Below are 12,408 nucleotides of genomic sequence, written 5' to 3'. Positions count from 1 at the left end.
TGATTGGCCAATTCTTGGTAGATGATACGAGCGCTGATTGGCCAATTCTTGGTAGATTCGACCTCGACTCACAGGCGACGGGGAGCGCAGTCGAGATGGGGTTTTATTAAAAGCTACCTTCCACCACGTCTCCCCAACGTGACGTCATCGCCGAATGGCGTTAGAAAACACCCGTTACTGCCGAAAACTACAAAACCGGACTTTAACACTATTATGGAGACATTTTATACATGATACACATATTTTGAGTGCTTTATGTACCCATTAATCAAAACTTCCGGTTAACATGCACGTAGCTGGGCCTTTAACCAATGAAACCAACCTAAAACGAAGCCGATATGGATTAAACTGTGAAGTATATGTATTCTGAAATGTAAAGGTATCGAAATTCGTTTTTCAGATTATTGAAGATACGGGTGTGTTGATTTGTTAAATGGTTTGAACGAAGGTTAACGTTGGGAATTGACTAAGTTACCCCATTGACTTTCATTTTTAAAACAAATGCCAAAAAGCATAATAGTTTAAAAAGTTGAATGAGTTGAAAAACGCCGAGATAGCCATCATAAGAGCTGGACCGGACGTCTTGATAGTTGAATGGTTTCTGTAGCTGGAAATATGCAGGAGCAGTTAGCTGCGCAAAAAACAGCCAAACGGAATAAAGAAAACGTAAGAACAGTAGATGTGCTTGCAGTAGGAACCAAATACGATCGTAATCGATCGTTTATTGCTACTTATTATTACGCACATTATAGTTGCTCTATCTCCAGGGACTGGGATCTACACAGAGGCATTAACAAACACACCCCTGCAGCAGTTTCTATGGGCCAGTGGCGCAATGGATAACGCGTCTGACTACGGATCAGAAGATTCCAGGTTCGACTCCTGGCTGGCTCGTATTTTTTTTCACCATAATGCCGAAGCATGCCACGAACACACATCAGCCGGCGTATATCAACACGACGCACTTCGTGGTAGAAAAATAAACCCGCATGTAAGTTGTGATTTGGCTAATTATCAAAAGTAAATCTTTCCGTACCTTGGTACTTCAAAACGTCATTCAAACAAATAGGCAAAATAAAGTGTAGCCTCTGTTCAACAACCTGACAAGGGGTTCGGGTTCGGGTCCATATTAGAGAATATAAAGATTATACTTTATACTTTCAGCGTTAAGCGGACATAAATACGGCCAACTTATTTTCATGAGCCTCTCATGTATTAAATAGACTATCTCACATATGGGCCTTTATGCGTAGCTAGGCCTACTTATGAACATCACCTTTATGTTTATTTTAAGTATCCTGTGTCTTAAACATTTATAATTATAATGTCAAACATATCACCCTTAAACGTTGGACTTTGTGCGAATATTTAGTAATCATTCATTAACAACCTTAAAATGGCAATGTATCAGGATTCAATCAAACGATAAACAGATAGTGTGTACATATTGGAAGGCCCGTCTAATTATTGACGAGCCGGGAGCCATAGTAATCTGATCCACCAGTGATGGCTCTCTTTAGTCGCCGTGGAGGATACCTGTCTACCGTCCAGGCAGTCTGGAAATGTTCAGAAACAAAAAAGTCACATCTCAGTTATTCAGATGAGGGCTTGCTTTTCAAGTCATATTACTTTGTTCAATACATTTTCAAAAGATGCTTAAGTACTTATTAGGTTAATGTCTGAAATGGAAGTCATAAATTAAATTATAATATTTAATGAGGTTATATAAGTCAACAATATGGTACACTCAGATAGAGATACTTTTCAGAATACATTCATCTTTTATAACTTCCTGAATATCTGTAGGCCCATCTGACTGCGTTACTCAAAGTGATGGACTAAGTGAAGATTACGAGCCTCTTCAATACAAAATAAAAGACAGTTATAATTGATTACCAGATAGTGAGTAGTATCATCAGCATGATCCGTAGCCTGAAACTGAGCCATTTGACAAAACGGTTAAGGTTATGTTTTCGATATCCGTCAATACCAAGTAGTATCAAGAGGATTTTAATTAGAGAGCGTAGGATGTGTCAAAAACTTTGACTGAAAGGCACTAAAAGGCTGTGTTAAACAATCATTAAGTAGTACTATGATACGAGTACTATCACTCAAAAGAACTATGAAAGAGGAAATAGAGAGTTTCTCACTCATCTGAACGTAACAAAAAACATGATTCTCTCAATCTCTCTTGTTGTCATCTTGTAGTGTGCTCAAATCTGTAGACTCAGCCAAGGCCCAGGAACTCTGGTGTAGCAATTTGACCCAGACGTGCTTCACACGCTCCGGTCCTGTCCATCTTGTACGATGACGGTGTGTCAGAGCGGGGAACTGATGAACCCTTGATTATCGTCAGCCGTGTTGTCCCACTGTGTGAGTTGAGTGTACTGTCAGATCCAGGGATTCGGACCACAAAAGTTAAAGAGTTAAAAGACAAAGATGACAAAACAACACTGAAAAGGCCATTCAAGTAAAGGTTAAAAGGATAAAAATGAGTTCTTTAGGTACGTCTTTCAAAATCGTGTAAAGCGGTAAAATAGGGTGAATATAATGTCTCGTCTCGTTGTACATTATGGGTCACATGATGAGGAACCAGTAGGTAGAACACTGCAAGACACACAGAGACTAAACGCACACACCTGGCACACCCACACAGTCTGACCCCATACCTTAACTATATCTCTTACCAAACACATTTACACTTTGTCGTTTATAGCAGAGCACTGAAACTTAATCCTTCCTGACCCTGAACCTAACCATTTCAAACTGTATACCTTAACATCAAGAATCCTATACGATACCATTTCAAACTCCTGCACCTCAAGAGCTTTGCAAAGACATTCGGTCCGCCAGTCTTTATAACATTGAATTTCTTAATATTAATATCACCTGAGTTTAGGGGACTGTGTGGTGGGAGCTGTTACATTTAGTCTCTCCCGCCAGGACACTTTTTGTAATTGTCTTATTGACAACCTTGTTCACTCTGGTTTCACCTGAAAGTTTCCATATTGATCTCTTTTATAGCATAGTCTTTCTCCATTGTGTAGGGCAGGGTTCCACAACGAGTTGTCTCTCTCCTATTGGACAAGTTTGTATCCATCAATCAACTCCAAGAGCACATGTATCTCTTATTCCTTCTCCTTCTCCATCCACAGGACTTCAAGGTGACTCAGGTTCCCACTCATCAATTCATTTCCTTTTGATCATAAAAACAGGTGTTTCTTTCAGAGGATTAGAAGGTGGTGGTTGTGGTGGTTGTCCCTACTCGTCATACTTCTGCAGGGCCTCCTGCAGCTTGGCGGTGATCTTCTGGAAGAAGAGGATCTGCTGGCTGAGGTGGTGCTGCATCTGGCTGCGGAAGTCCCGTACGCGGGTGCGGTGGAAGTGCTGCACCTCGGCAAGCGTGGCGCACGAGATGATGTTGCAGCGGTTGTGGAGGTCGGCGTCTGACTTCTGGCAGTCCTTCACCTTGGTCAGAGCTCCTAGAGGAAGAGGAGGAAGAGGAGATGTTACTAGAACATAATGGATAAACCTAAGTTCACCGAATTCAACACGACCATAAACTACTACAATAGGCAGACCACGATGAACATAAACTATTACTAAAGACCAGGGGCCGTATTCACAAAGCATTTTATCTTACCGGTAGGAGTGCTCTTAACTCGCGCTAAAACATTTTTTTTGTTTTTTTCTTAAAAGTTATTCACAAAGCCGCTGAGATGATTGGAATACGGCCCCTGGTCTTTAGTAATAGTTTATGTTCATCGTGGTCTGGTTGTTCAAACGAGCCCACTGAAAAACAAGGAAATAGCCTAGGCTAGAAATGAATTCCTATTAAGTAGTTATAGTGCAGTTAGCAGAATACACGCATGATGACAATTTTGTGCAGACCACGATAATGACGTTGTAGCCTGCACGTTCAAGAGAGAGAGAAAGCAAACAATAAAAATAGGTACAATTTAAAAGAAAATAAATGTTATGAACTACCCAAGTGTTGACTGATTTGTGCCAAGGTGTTTACCTAAAATGTGTTTTCAAAGTGATCCCTAAATGCCTGTCCACTCATCATCATCATCATCATCATCATCATCGTCTGGCTGTGGAATGTTCCTCCGCTTGCAGAGGTTGTGTAGAAAGGCACATACAGTGATTACTGTGCTTGCCCTCTCTGGGGTGAGGCGTATTTCGCCGTGGAGGACATGAAACCGACGTTTCATCTGCCCAATTCCTCTCTCCACAACATTTCGTGTATGTTTGTGTGCTCTAGCATATATGGAAGAAATCAGTAAACAATAATAAATATGGATTCAACAAATAAAAGGCGTCAAAGAGCCAATACGATGTGTTTTACGCATAGGACTAAGCGTAATCTGCGTAATCACTTACATGTTATACTTTAACTGTGCTCCCGGTTGTGGATTGAGGTAGGGTGTCTAGAGCCACGTCTTGCATGGATAGTCACTGTCACCCAGCAAGTGACACCCAACTGGTACATCTCAAAAAGCTGCCTCAGACCGCTCACCATTAAAATGCGCGAATCATGGGTAGCTGAAGATCCAGGCCACTTTGCAACAACATCCAGTAGGCTATGTTAAAATTTGCATCAAAAACAACCTGCGTGTTGATGGAATGCACTTTCTTCCTATTGACGAACACGTCCTCGTCTTTTGATGGCGCAATTATTTTTATGTGCGTCCCGTCAATAGCACCGACCACACCGGGCATACCTGCAATTGCCATGAAGTTGGCTTTGATCCTGTGTAATTGTTGAATGTCCAAAGGAAAATTTATGGCACGGCTGACTGATGGTTGCGATAATTTTAAATCGTCGGCATTGCAAAGTTGCATTTCCCCTGTTGCTAAATAACGTAGTGTGGCCTAACATTTTATTTCGGAATTTATCGGATTCTTCCTGGAAGTCGGGGATGTTATTGCATCACGCATTAACTCCACAACAAGTTGAATAGTCTAACATTTAGTCTCGCAGGCATTTTACGATTCTTTGTGAATAGGTCTTACTGAGTTAGGAGTCCTCTTGAGGACTTTTAAGCTCTCCTAGACTTAGGTGCTACTTTTAGGCCCAAAATACTTTGTGAATTGCTCTTAGTGAAAAAAGTTAGGAGTCCTAAATTTAAGAGTGACACGCCAGGAGTTACTCCTAAATTCGCCAGTTAGGACCTACTTTTAGCCATAAGATCCTTTGTGAATACGGCCCCAGAACTGATATTCATAAACTATCACCATAGGCAGAAAATAATATAGAAAAACTATTACTATAGGCTGACAACAATTCAGAAACCAATACTAGGGCATGGTGGCTCCTTGAGCAGCTCCTAGCCGAAAGGTTTGGGTTCGATGTCCAATGTCTGCAGCCTCATCAGTTGGATGCAAGATCCTTCAACCTGAACTCCCTAATGGCTTCTACCATCACTGCGGCCATTCTCCGGGGTCAAGTGTTAGCTCAACGTCTGGTAGCAGGAAGGAGGAGGAAGTGTGGCTCAACAGCCAAGCTGACTCAACACGAGCACGCTCAGGAAGTGGCCTGGCGTCTGTATATCACAACCCTCCTCTGATACAGGCCCTCAGACCCTGACTTACTGTCCCTCTCTTACACACACACACACACACCACACCACACCACACCACACACACACACACCACACACTAACAACTACAGTAACTTGTTGGAATTAGTCTGAATTAGACTGTTTCTCTGGTCTCTCTGTATCTCTCGCTACCTCAGTCAACCCAACCAGCAAACATACAATATTAAACACATACATAGGTATGTCTTACGCATTTATAAGTGTGTTGTTTTTGTATTTTTTGAATGTACGTATGTTATTTTTATGTTTCTTTTTCTTTTTTTTCTTCCTTCAGTCTCTTTGCTTATGTAAACAACCTGTGTAAAAATGTGCTATTAAATACTTATACATACACACATACACACGGTATTTGTGTATGTATACACAAATACTGGAAGCAGTGAACATTGAACAACTGTTCTTTCCGTTAGGCCAGGCCTATATGTTGACATGAATTGATTGCTTAAATGATATTATAAACATCTTTATTTAACTATTGAATTGTAGAAGGAAAAAAATTCTAATCATAGTGATCTCCAGTCAGTAACAGTAACAAATCCTTTATATCGCGATGTCGGTTTCAATTCTATTAATCGTTCATCCCTACTAGACTGCCTCAGTTTTCTAGTGCAATTGAACTTTGCTCACCAGGCTAATGAGCTTACAGTCGCTATAAAAACTAAAAGCTGGGGAACCAGATGCATGCTGGGAAAATGTGTAAACTCTGTTACATTAACCACCTCACCCCTACCCACACATCCACCAATTCCCTCTTCCTCTGTTCTTTCTCTCTATTAGCATCAAGGAGGGAAAGAGGGGGGGAGGGAGAAGAGAAAAGCATGAAAGAGGAGGATAATCAGGAGTCCCTTGAGAAGGAGGAAGATGCCAACTCCATTTCTGCCCCACGCCGACGAGAAGAGGGAGTGTAGTAGAGAGGCAGAGGCAGATCATTTGGAGTCGGTTATTCTCTGCATTCCTGCCTCAAGGGGATCTCTGAGAAAGAGCCTCATTCAAATCAGATGTCAGCGATGACGTCAAGGGCTCTCTAATTAGTTGGCGTGTTAGCCAGTAAGTAAAGGGGCATAGGCCTTGCACATTACACCACTGTCAGTAAAAAAAAGTCCAATAGAAACGACAATGAAATTCAATGAATAGTTAAAAAGATATCTGTTGAGGTTTGGATTAGGACAGTGACCTCAAACCGCTCCCATCAGTTGTTTGTGTTATCACCACAGTTTACAGCTATGCGATAGCAGTGTTATCTACAAATAAACAGTGTGCCTTGTATTAATATATACAGGTTATGTATTGCAAGGTGTATTTGGTAAGCGGGTTGATTATTTGTTTTCCTGTTTAAATGTTCACTTAATTCTTTTTTTAGCACTTTTTGTTTGCAGAGCTTCTGCATGGGCAGGACTAGTTGCCCTTGGGGTAAATAAATAGCTATTCTGTTCTTCAACAACAACTCTAGTGAGTTGCAGATGCAGATTCAGAAGGAGTCTGAAGTGTTTTACCAGCTTCCCAGGCTCCTAATACCTGCCCTGGTACCCAAACGCACGGGAAACCTGCTAGAGGTTTAACCTGAGGGCTAGGACCGCGCGTGTGTTGCACAGAGTTCTGGGCTACCATTGGTAGCTAGAGAACAGGGTTAAGGAACACAACGAGACGCCGCCTCCGGACTTGGCGAGCAGCAGGCGTGACTTTGCCAGCAGATCCACCTCCTTCCAGACTCAGAGTCCTACAGATACCTTGCACTGATCTGGTTGGGTTTGACCCTGGTCCTGCAGTATTACAGATGGTGCCTGTTCCTTTAAAGGGGTAGTTCGGAATTTTGGACATAGGGCCTGATTCCCAAGTGAGCATTGGTATTCTATATCACTGGAGACAGTTTTCAACACATTTCATACAGTCCTTCTTGTTGCAGAGTTTGCTCGTGCTAGGCTAGCGCAAGTCAACGGGCAATGCTAGCCTGCTATTAAAAACAGTCTTACCCACTCCACAGTACACCCGAGGTAAATCAATTATAACGACAGACTATAAATCTAAATGTCTGTTTATAGAATAATGTTAGAAATAAAACCAACCTTGCATTGCATTGCATTTTGAGGGAATTGCGGGGTCTCAGCAGCAGTGTTTATATTCCTGTACGTAGGCTACGGCAGCGGCGGACTGATACCTAGGTTACCTGCCGCTGTCATTGCTACAAACGCAGAGTACAGTGAACGAAGGAATTCTATAAGCGTATTCAATTAACAAGATATGCCCACGTTTGGAGGAGTTTGCGATGCATCTGCTTTTGAAGATGATTATGAGGAATTTGTTGTATCCAACGAACCGTACATGTACGAGCCGGTGTTTTGATGTCCAAGCCAGCAGCAACAAGCCACAGTTGAGTCATTTCTGGATCTCGCACTGGAAATTGGTGGAAACTTTGTGGTGCCCATCTGTACCGTTTATTTCTACAATTTCTAAAAGCACACTGAACCATCATGTTGCCTAGTCGTTCATTGCGCTTCTGTCCCACGCTTCTCTGTTTACGTTCTTCTGTCGTGATTCGGTTACAAACCTAACCAGCGCATAGTAAAATTCCGCTTCTGCTGAGAAAGTAGTCCCTCGATGATTCATGCGATGCAAGGTTAGTTTTATTTCTAACATTATTCTATCAACACAGACATTTAAATCTAGTCTGGCGTTATAATTGATTTACCTCGGGTGTACTGTGGAGTGGGTAAGACTGTTTTTAATAGCAGGCTAGCATTGCCCGTTGACTTGCGCTAGCCTAGCACGAGCAAACTCTGCAACTATAAGGACTGTATGAAATGTGTTGAAAACTGTCTCCAGTGATGTAGAATACCAATGCTCACTTGGGAATCAGGCCCTATGTCCAAAATTCCGAACTACCCCTTTAAGAGACTAATTTTCCAAATTCTATTTGGACAGAAGCATCTGCTTTATGAATAAATGTAAAAGACTGTCTGTCTGTCTGTCTGTCTGTCTGTCTGTCTGTCTGTCTGTCTGTCTGTCTGTCTGTCTGTCTGTCTGTCTGTCTGTCTGTCTGTCTGTATGTGTAATGAAACAAATTCTGTAGCCTGTTCTTGATAATCCATCACTGCTACACCGCTTACATACTTGTTTACGTATTTTTTTATCCAACGTTATTCCCCTTTGTAAATGGGGCCACTGCCATTTCACTTTGACCTGGTGAAGACCTTTCTCTAGCTCCTGGTCCTACCTTTCTGCACGTGGATGATGTCCGGGTAGTTGGCCAGGTGGCCTCGGTACAGGTCCAGCAGGTCTGAGATGGGGTCAAGGTCTTGGCGGGGCTGCTCGGCAAAGTATTCCCCGATGGTCTCGTAGGCCTCCCCGGTGTAGGCCAGGGCCTGGTTGAGGCCTGCGGAGTAGGCCTGCTGGTCCATCTCAAAGGCCTGGCCCAGCAGCCTGAAGGACTGACCCACGCGCTGGTACTCCTTCTTGAAGCCGGTGATCTGCTTGCGGGCGAACTCGTTGATGGTAGTGTTCACCACCACGATGTTCTCATCCAGCCGCTTTGTGAAAGACTTGAAGCCCTCGATCTTGCTCTCCACCTCCTGGAGGTCCAGGGGAACGACCGGAGGACTAGCAGCGGTGGGGAATGGAAACCGGTTGAAGTTCATAGAATTTGTGATTTTTCCTCTGGAGGTGGTCGTAGCTGTGACTTAAGGCCAGATTATACATCGGCATTGAACAGCTGCCATACCTTACACCTTGGCTCTCTGTGGCGGTGGTGATCTTAATAATGTGAGGAATATGTGTCGTACAAATAGTGTCAATGGATCATCCTCCACCCTGACCTGGTTACATTTTTGGAAAGGTGTTTTAGCTGGAAGTATTATTTGGCCTTTAATGTTCACTTTCTGGGAAACAGTCGGTTGACCATTGAGTCACCAACTGCATCAGCTCATCATTAACATTAGTGAGCTATCTTTATTCTATTTCTTCCTCATTATGCTCATTGCTGTATGAAAACAAAGCATGTCAATAGTAAACCAGTTGGATGTGCTCAGCTTAATGCAAACAAGAAGAATAAACATTCAGCTTTTGTTCAGAATGTTTTATGCCCCATGACCCAATATTCAAATCATACTTCCATGTCAAACTCCCGCCTAAGTACCCAGTGGGTCTCTCAGTCACAAGTGTAGAAACAGAGGCTGTTGCCGTAGTTACCAAAAATGCAAAACGATGGACAGACCAGTTTGTCTTTCGTGCTACAATTTCCAGTTAATTTGGTTAGCTTCGAGGCTTGCAATTCAACACAGAGGTATGATTTGGCCGTGAGGGCTAACCCCAAGCTTTAGAGAGGGCCGTCGTCGGGCCGTATGAGCTTCCCTCATCCCTGGTTTCCCCTCTCAGCCTGCTCCACTGACCTGATGGTGAGGAAGAAGTTGGCCCCGACCATCTCGTCCCTCTCGGCCCTCCTCTTGCCCAGTTTCCAGGCCTTCTCGTCTGCCCCGCAGGTCAGGAAGTGCTGGAAGACGTCGCAGCGGCCCAGCACCGGGTGGCTGCTCATGTGGTTCATCCACCAGATGAGGCCCTTCCTCCGCTTGGTGATGAAGTCCTCCTCGAAGCGCCCCGTCGCCTGCTTCTCCGGGAGGTGGGGCACCGAGATGACCGGGAACCGCTCCACCAGCCGCGCATAGAGCCAATCAAAGTGTTTGTACCTAAATCCAACAGGAAGTACCCTTTTAAAAACATCCCTTCAGCTCTCTCTCTAAAGCCAATCAAAGTGTTGGTGCCTCAAACAAACACAGCTAGAAATACGCTTTTTAAACAAACCCTTTCTCTTCAAGTGTTCAGGAAACTTTAAACCAATGAGAACGCAGTTAGGGGTCCTCTGTTAAGCCAATGAGCGATATGTATTCCTCCACTTTTGCTCAATAGGAATGGAAATGGAGTTCGGGAGCTCTTCAGGGGGGGGGGATATAAAAACAGAAGAGAATAGATCATCATGATCATAGGAGTAGACAATAATGTGGTAGAGGAAGAGAGGGGGGGGGGGCAGTATTGTGTAGTAGCTAGGGGAGTATAAAGGACTTGGTGTCAATCCCCAATGTCAGCAACATGTAGGCATTAGAGTGAAAGAGAGAGAGAGAGAGAGAGAGAGAGAGAGAGAGAGAGAGAATAAAGTGTTCATGGATGAAGTTCAACTCATATTAACCGAACCTTTAGGGAGATCCACTCTGCAACCGGCAGGGCATGATATATACATAAATATACGAGATGGCGATGCTATTGGTGGGGCTGAAATGATCAAAGGAGGGCAGATCGCCCACTCCAGATCTGCAGGGTGGCCCGGACCAGGGGCCTATAGTCGTTAAAACCATAGGTTTCTTGTGTCTACACAAAAGCACACACACAACGTGCTCATCAGTACCTGCGGTTGACTTGTACATTGGTGAGGGTGGGGGTCAGGCCGTAGGACATGTAGCTCTTCATGCCTTTGAACTTGGTCTGCTTTTTGGGGTCATCGATGGCACAAGAGAAGGGGTACGGGTTCTTCTGCCACTCTGGACCGCACTGCCCCATCACCACGCAGATCCGGTCCCCGTCCTTCACGAAGGCCGCGGCCTCCCCGAGCAGGAACGCCTCTCCTCCAGACTTGACGAAGGTGGAGAAGCGGTTGAGGTTCCGGCCAACTGTTGCGGAGCTTTTGGCCTGTTGCCCCGAGTGCCCTCCAGGGCCGGGCAGTGAAGTGGTCACCGTGTAGGTGGAGGGCCGGCCACTGGCCACACTGGCCGTGTCCTCCGTCGCAGTAGACTGGTCATCCCAGTCGTCGTCCCAGTCATCATCACTGCCCTGGCTGGTCTGGTAGCTACCCCGCTGAGGGGGCTGCTGGGCCGGGGTCGGGTAGGCGGCGAGGGGGGGCGGGGAGGCTTTGCTGATTTCCACGGTGCTGGAGCGGACCGAGGTGTCGTACTGGGACTGGGACTGGGACTCGAAGCCCGTCGAGGGGCCGTTATTATTGTTGTTGGGAGACACGTCGGATCGGATGATTTCCACGTATGTGGCCGGGAACAGGCCGGCCTCTCCTCGGTGGTTTTCCCCCTCGAACCAGCCGTCGAACTCCTCTTCGGTGTATAAAGTAACCAGCTCGTTCTCGGCGATAGAGATCTCCCCCGGGTTCTCCGAGCTGAAGTCGTACAGAACTCTCGCCTTTAATGCCATGGTTCGCAGTTTAAAGTTAGGACCTGATATAAACCAATAAGTTAATAAGTAAAACCCTATGTCTCCGATCCGATGTCAGCTCATGTAGAGCCGTGTGCTGCCGTCGGATCGTCTCCGAACCCCCTCTGGTTTCACTCCGGTCGCAGGGTCAGATGTCGCTCCATGCACAACTTAATCCGAGTCGGAGAAACTCACAAAACACGCAGAGTAGTACCAACTAACCTGAATCAACAAGTGGACTACCAGTTCACTTGTTTCCAGTAAAGAGCAGAGTACCGGGAGCAGAAAGTGGTGTTTTCCAGATGCTCGGGTTCTCCAGCAGCCCCAGTCCTAACACGTATTAACATGAGTAAGAGAGGGTGGGGCTTTACTCAACAATGTGGACTAGACTCAGGCTACATGTTTTGTCAGGTTTCAAAATCTCCATATTTCTTGATTATTCCATGGACTCTACAACATAGCACGGTTATATATCATCAATGCAATATAATTACTTCCTAAAATTAGATATTTGTATATATCCCATTTCATAGGAAAGATACAGGTCAAAGTACATTACATATGTAGAACAATAGAGAGACAATGAATAAAATAAGAATAACACAACTTATTCCAAAAACGA

The 12,408-nt window shown here is 44.5% G+C and overlaps 1 protein-coding gene and 1 non-coding gene across 3 annotated transcripts; one reads left to right on the top strand and one right to left on the bottom strand.

Moving 5' to 3' along the window:
• The first annotated feature begins 821 nt into the window (after positions 1–821).
• Positions 822–894, top strand: trnar-acg (transfer RNA arginine (anticodon ACG)). The gene has a single exon. It is a non-coding gene; the product is annotated as a tRNA-Arg (tRNA).
• Positions 824–12,156, bottom strand: LOC130372430 (sorting nexin-18-like). 2 transcript variants are annotated; one of them, XR_008893348.1, is made up of 5 exons: positions 10,996–12,124; positions 9,989–10,282; positions 8,818–9,200; positions 1,897–3,482; positions 824–1,556 (listed from the first exon to the last, which is right to left on the bottom strand). XR_008893348.1 is itself a non-coding variant. In XM_056578426.1 (4 exons), exons 1-4 carry the CDS (start codon positions 11,784–11,786, stop codon positions 3,262–3,264), a joined length of 1,689 nt encoding a protein of 562 aa, XP_056434401.1. In that variant the 5' UTR covers positions 11,787–12,156; the 3' UTR covers positions 1,565–3,261. The 2 variants fall into 2 exon arrangements, 1 of the variants encoding a protein (XP_056434401.1); XM_056578426.1 differs by lacking the exon at positions 824–1,556 and having other exon boundaries at positions 1,565–3,482; positions 10,996–12,156.
• Positions 12,157–12,408: the final 252 nt, after the last annotated feature.

The sequence above is a fragment of the Gadus chalcogrammus genome, chromosome 19 (assembly GCF_026213295.1).
Source record: "Gadus chalcogrammus isolate NIFS_2021 chromosome 19, NIFS_Gcha_1.0, whole genome shotgun sequence".
NCBI classification, from domain to species: Eukaryota; Metazoa; Chordata; class Actinopteri; order Gadiformes; family Gadidae; genus Gadus; species Gadus chalcogrammus.
Note: the sequence above shows the minus strand (reverse complement) of the source record. Positions and strands in the feature narration are given on the sequence as shown.

Bases quoted from the DNA above. Each gene is read 5' to 3' on its own strand.
- LOC130372430 (XM_056578426.1), bottom strand. From the start codon at position 11,786: ATGGCATTAAAGGCGAGAGTTCTGTACGACTTCAGCTCGGAGAACCCG. The intron at 10,283-10,995 runs GTACTGATGAGC...TGTTGGATTTAG, and splicing joins AATGTACAAGTCAACCGCAG to GTACAAACACTTTGATTGGC. The intron at 9,201-9,988 runs GTCAGTGGAGCA...CACCGCTGCTAG, and splicing joins AACTTCTTCCTCACCATCAG to TCCTCCGGTCGTTCCCCTGG.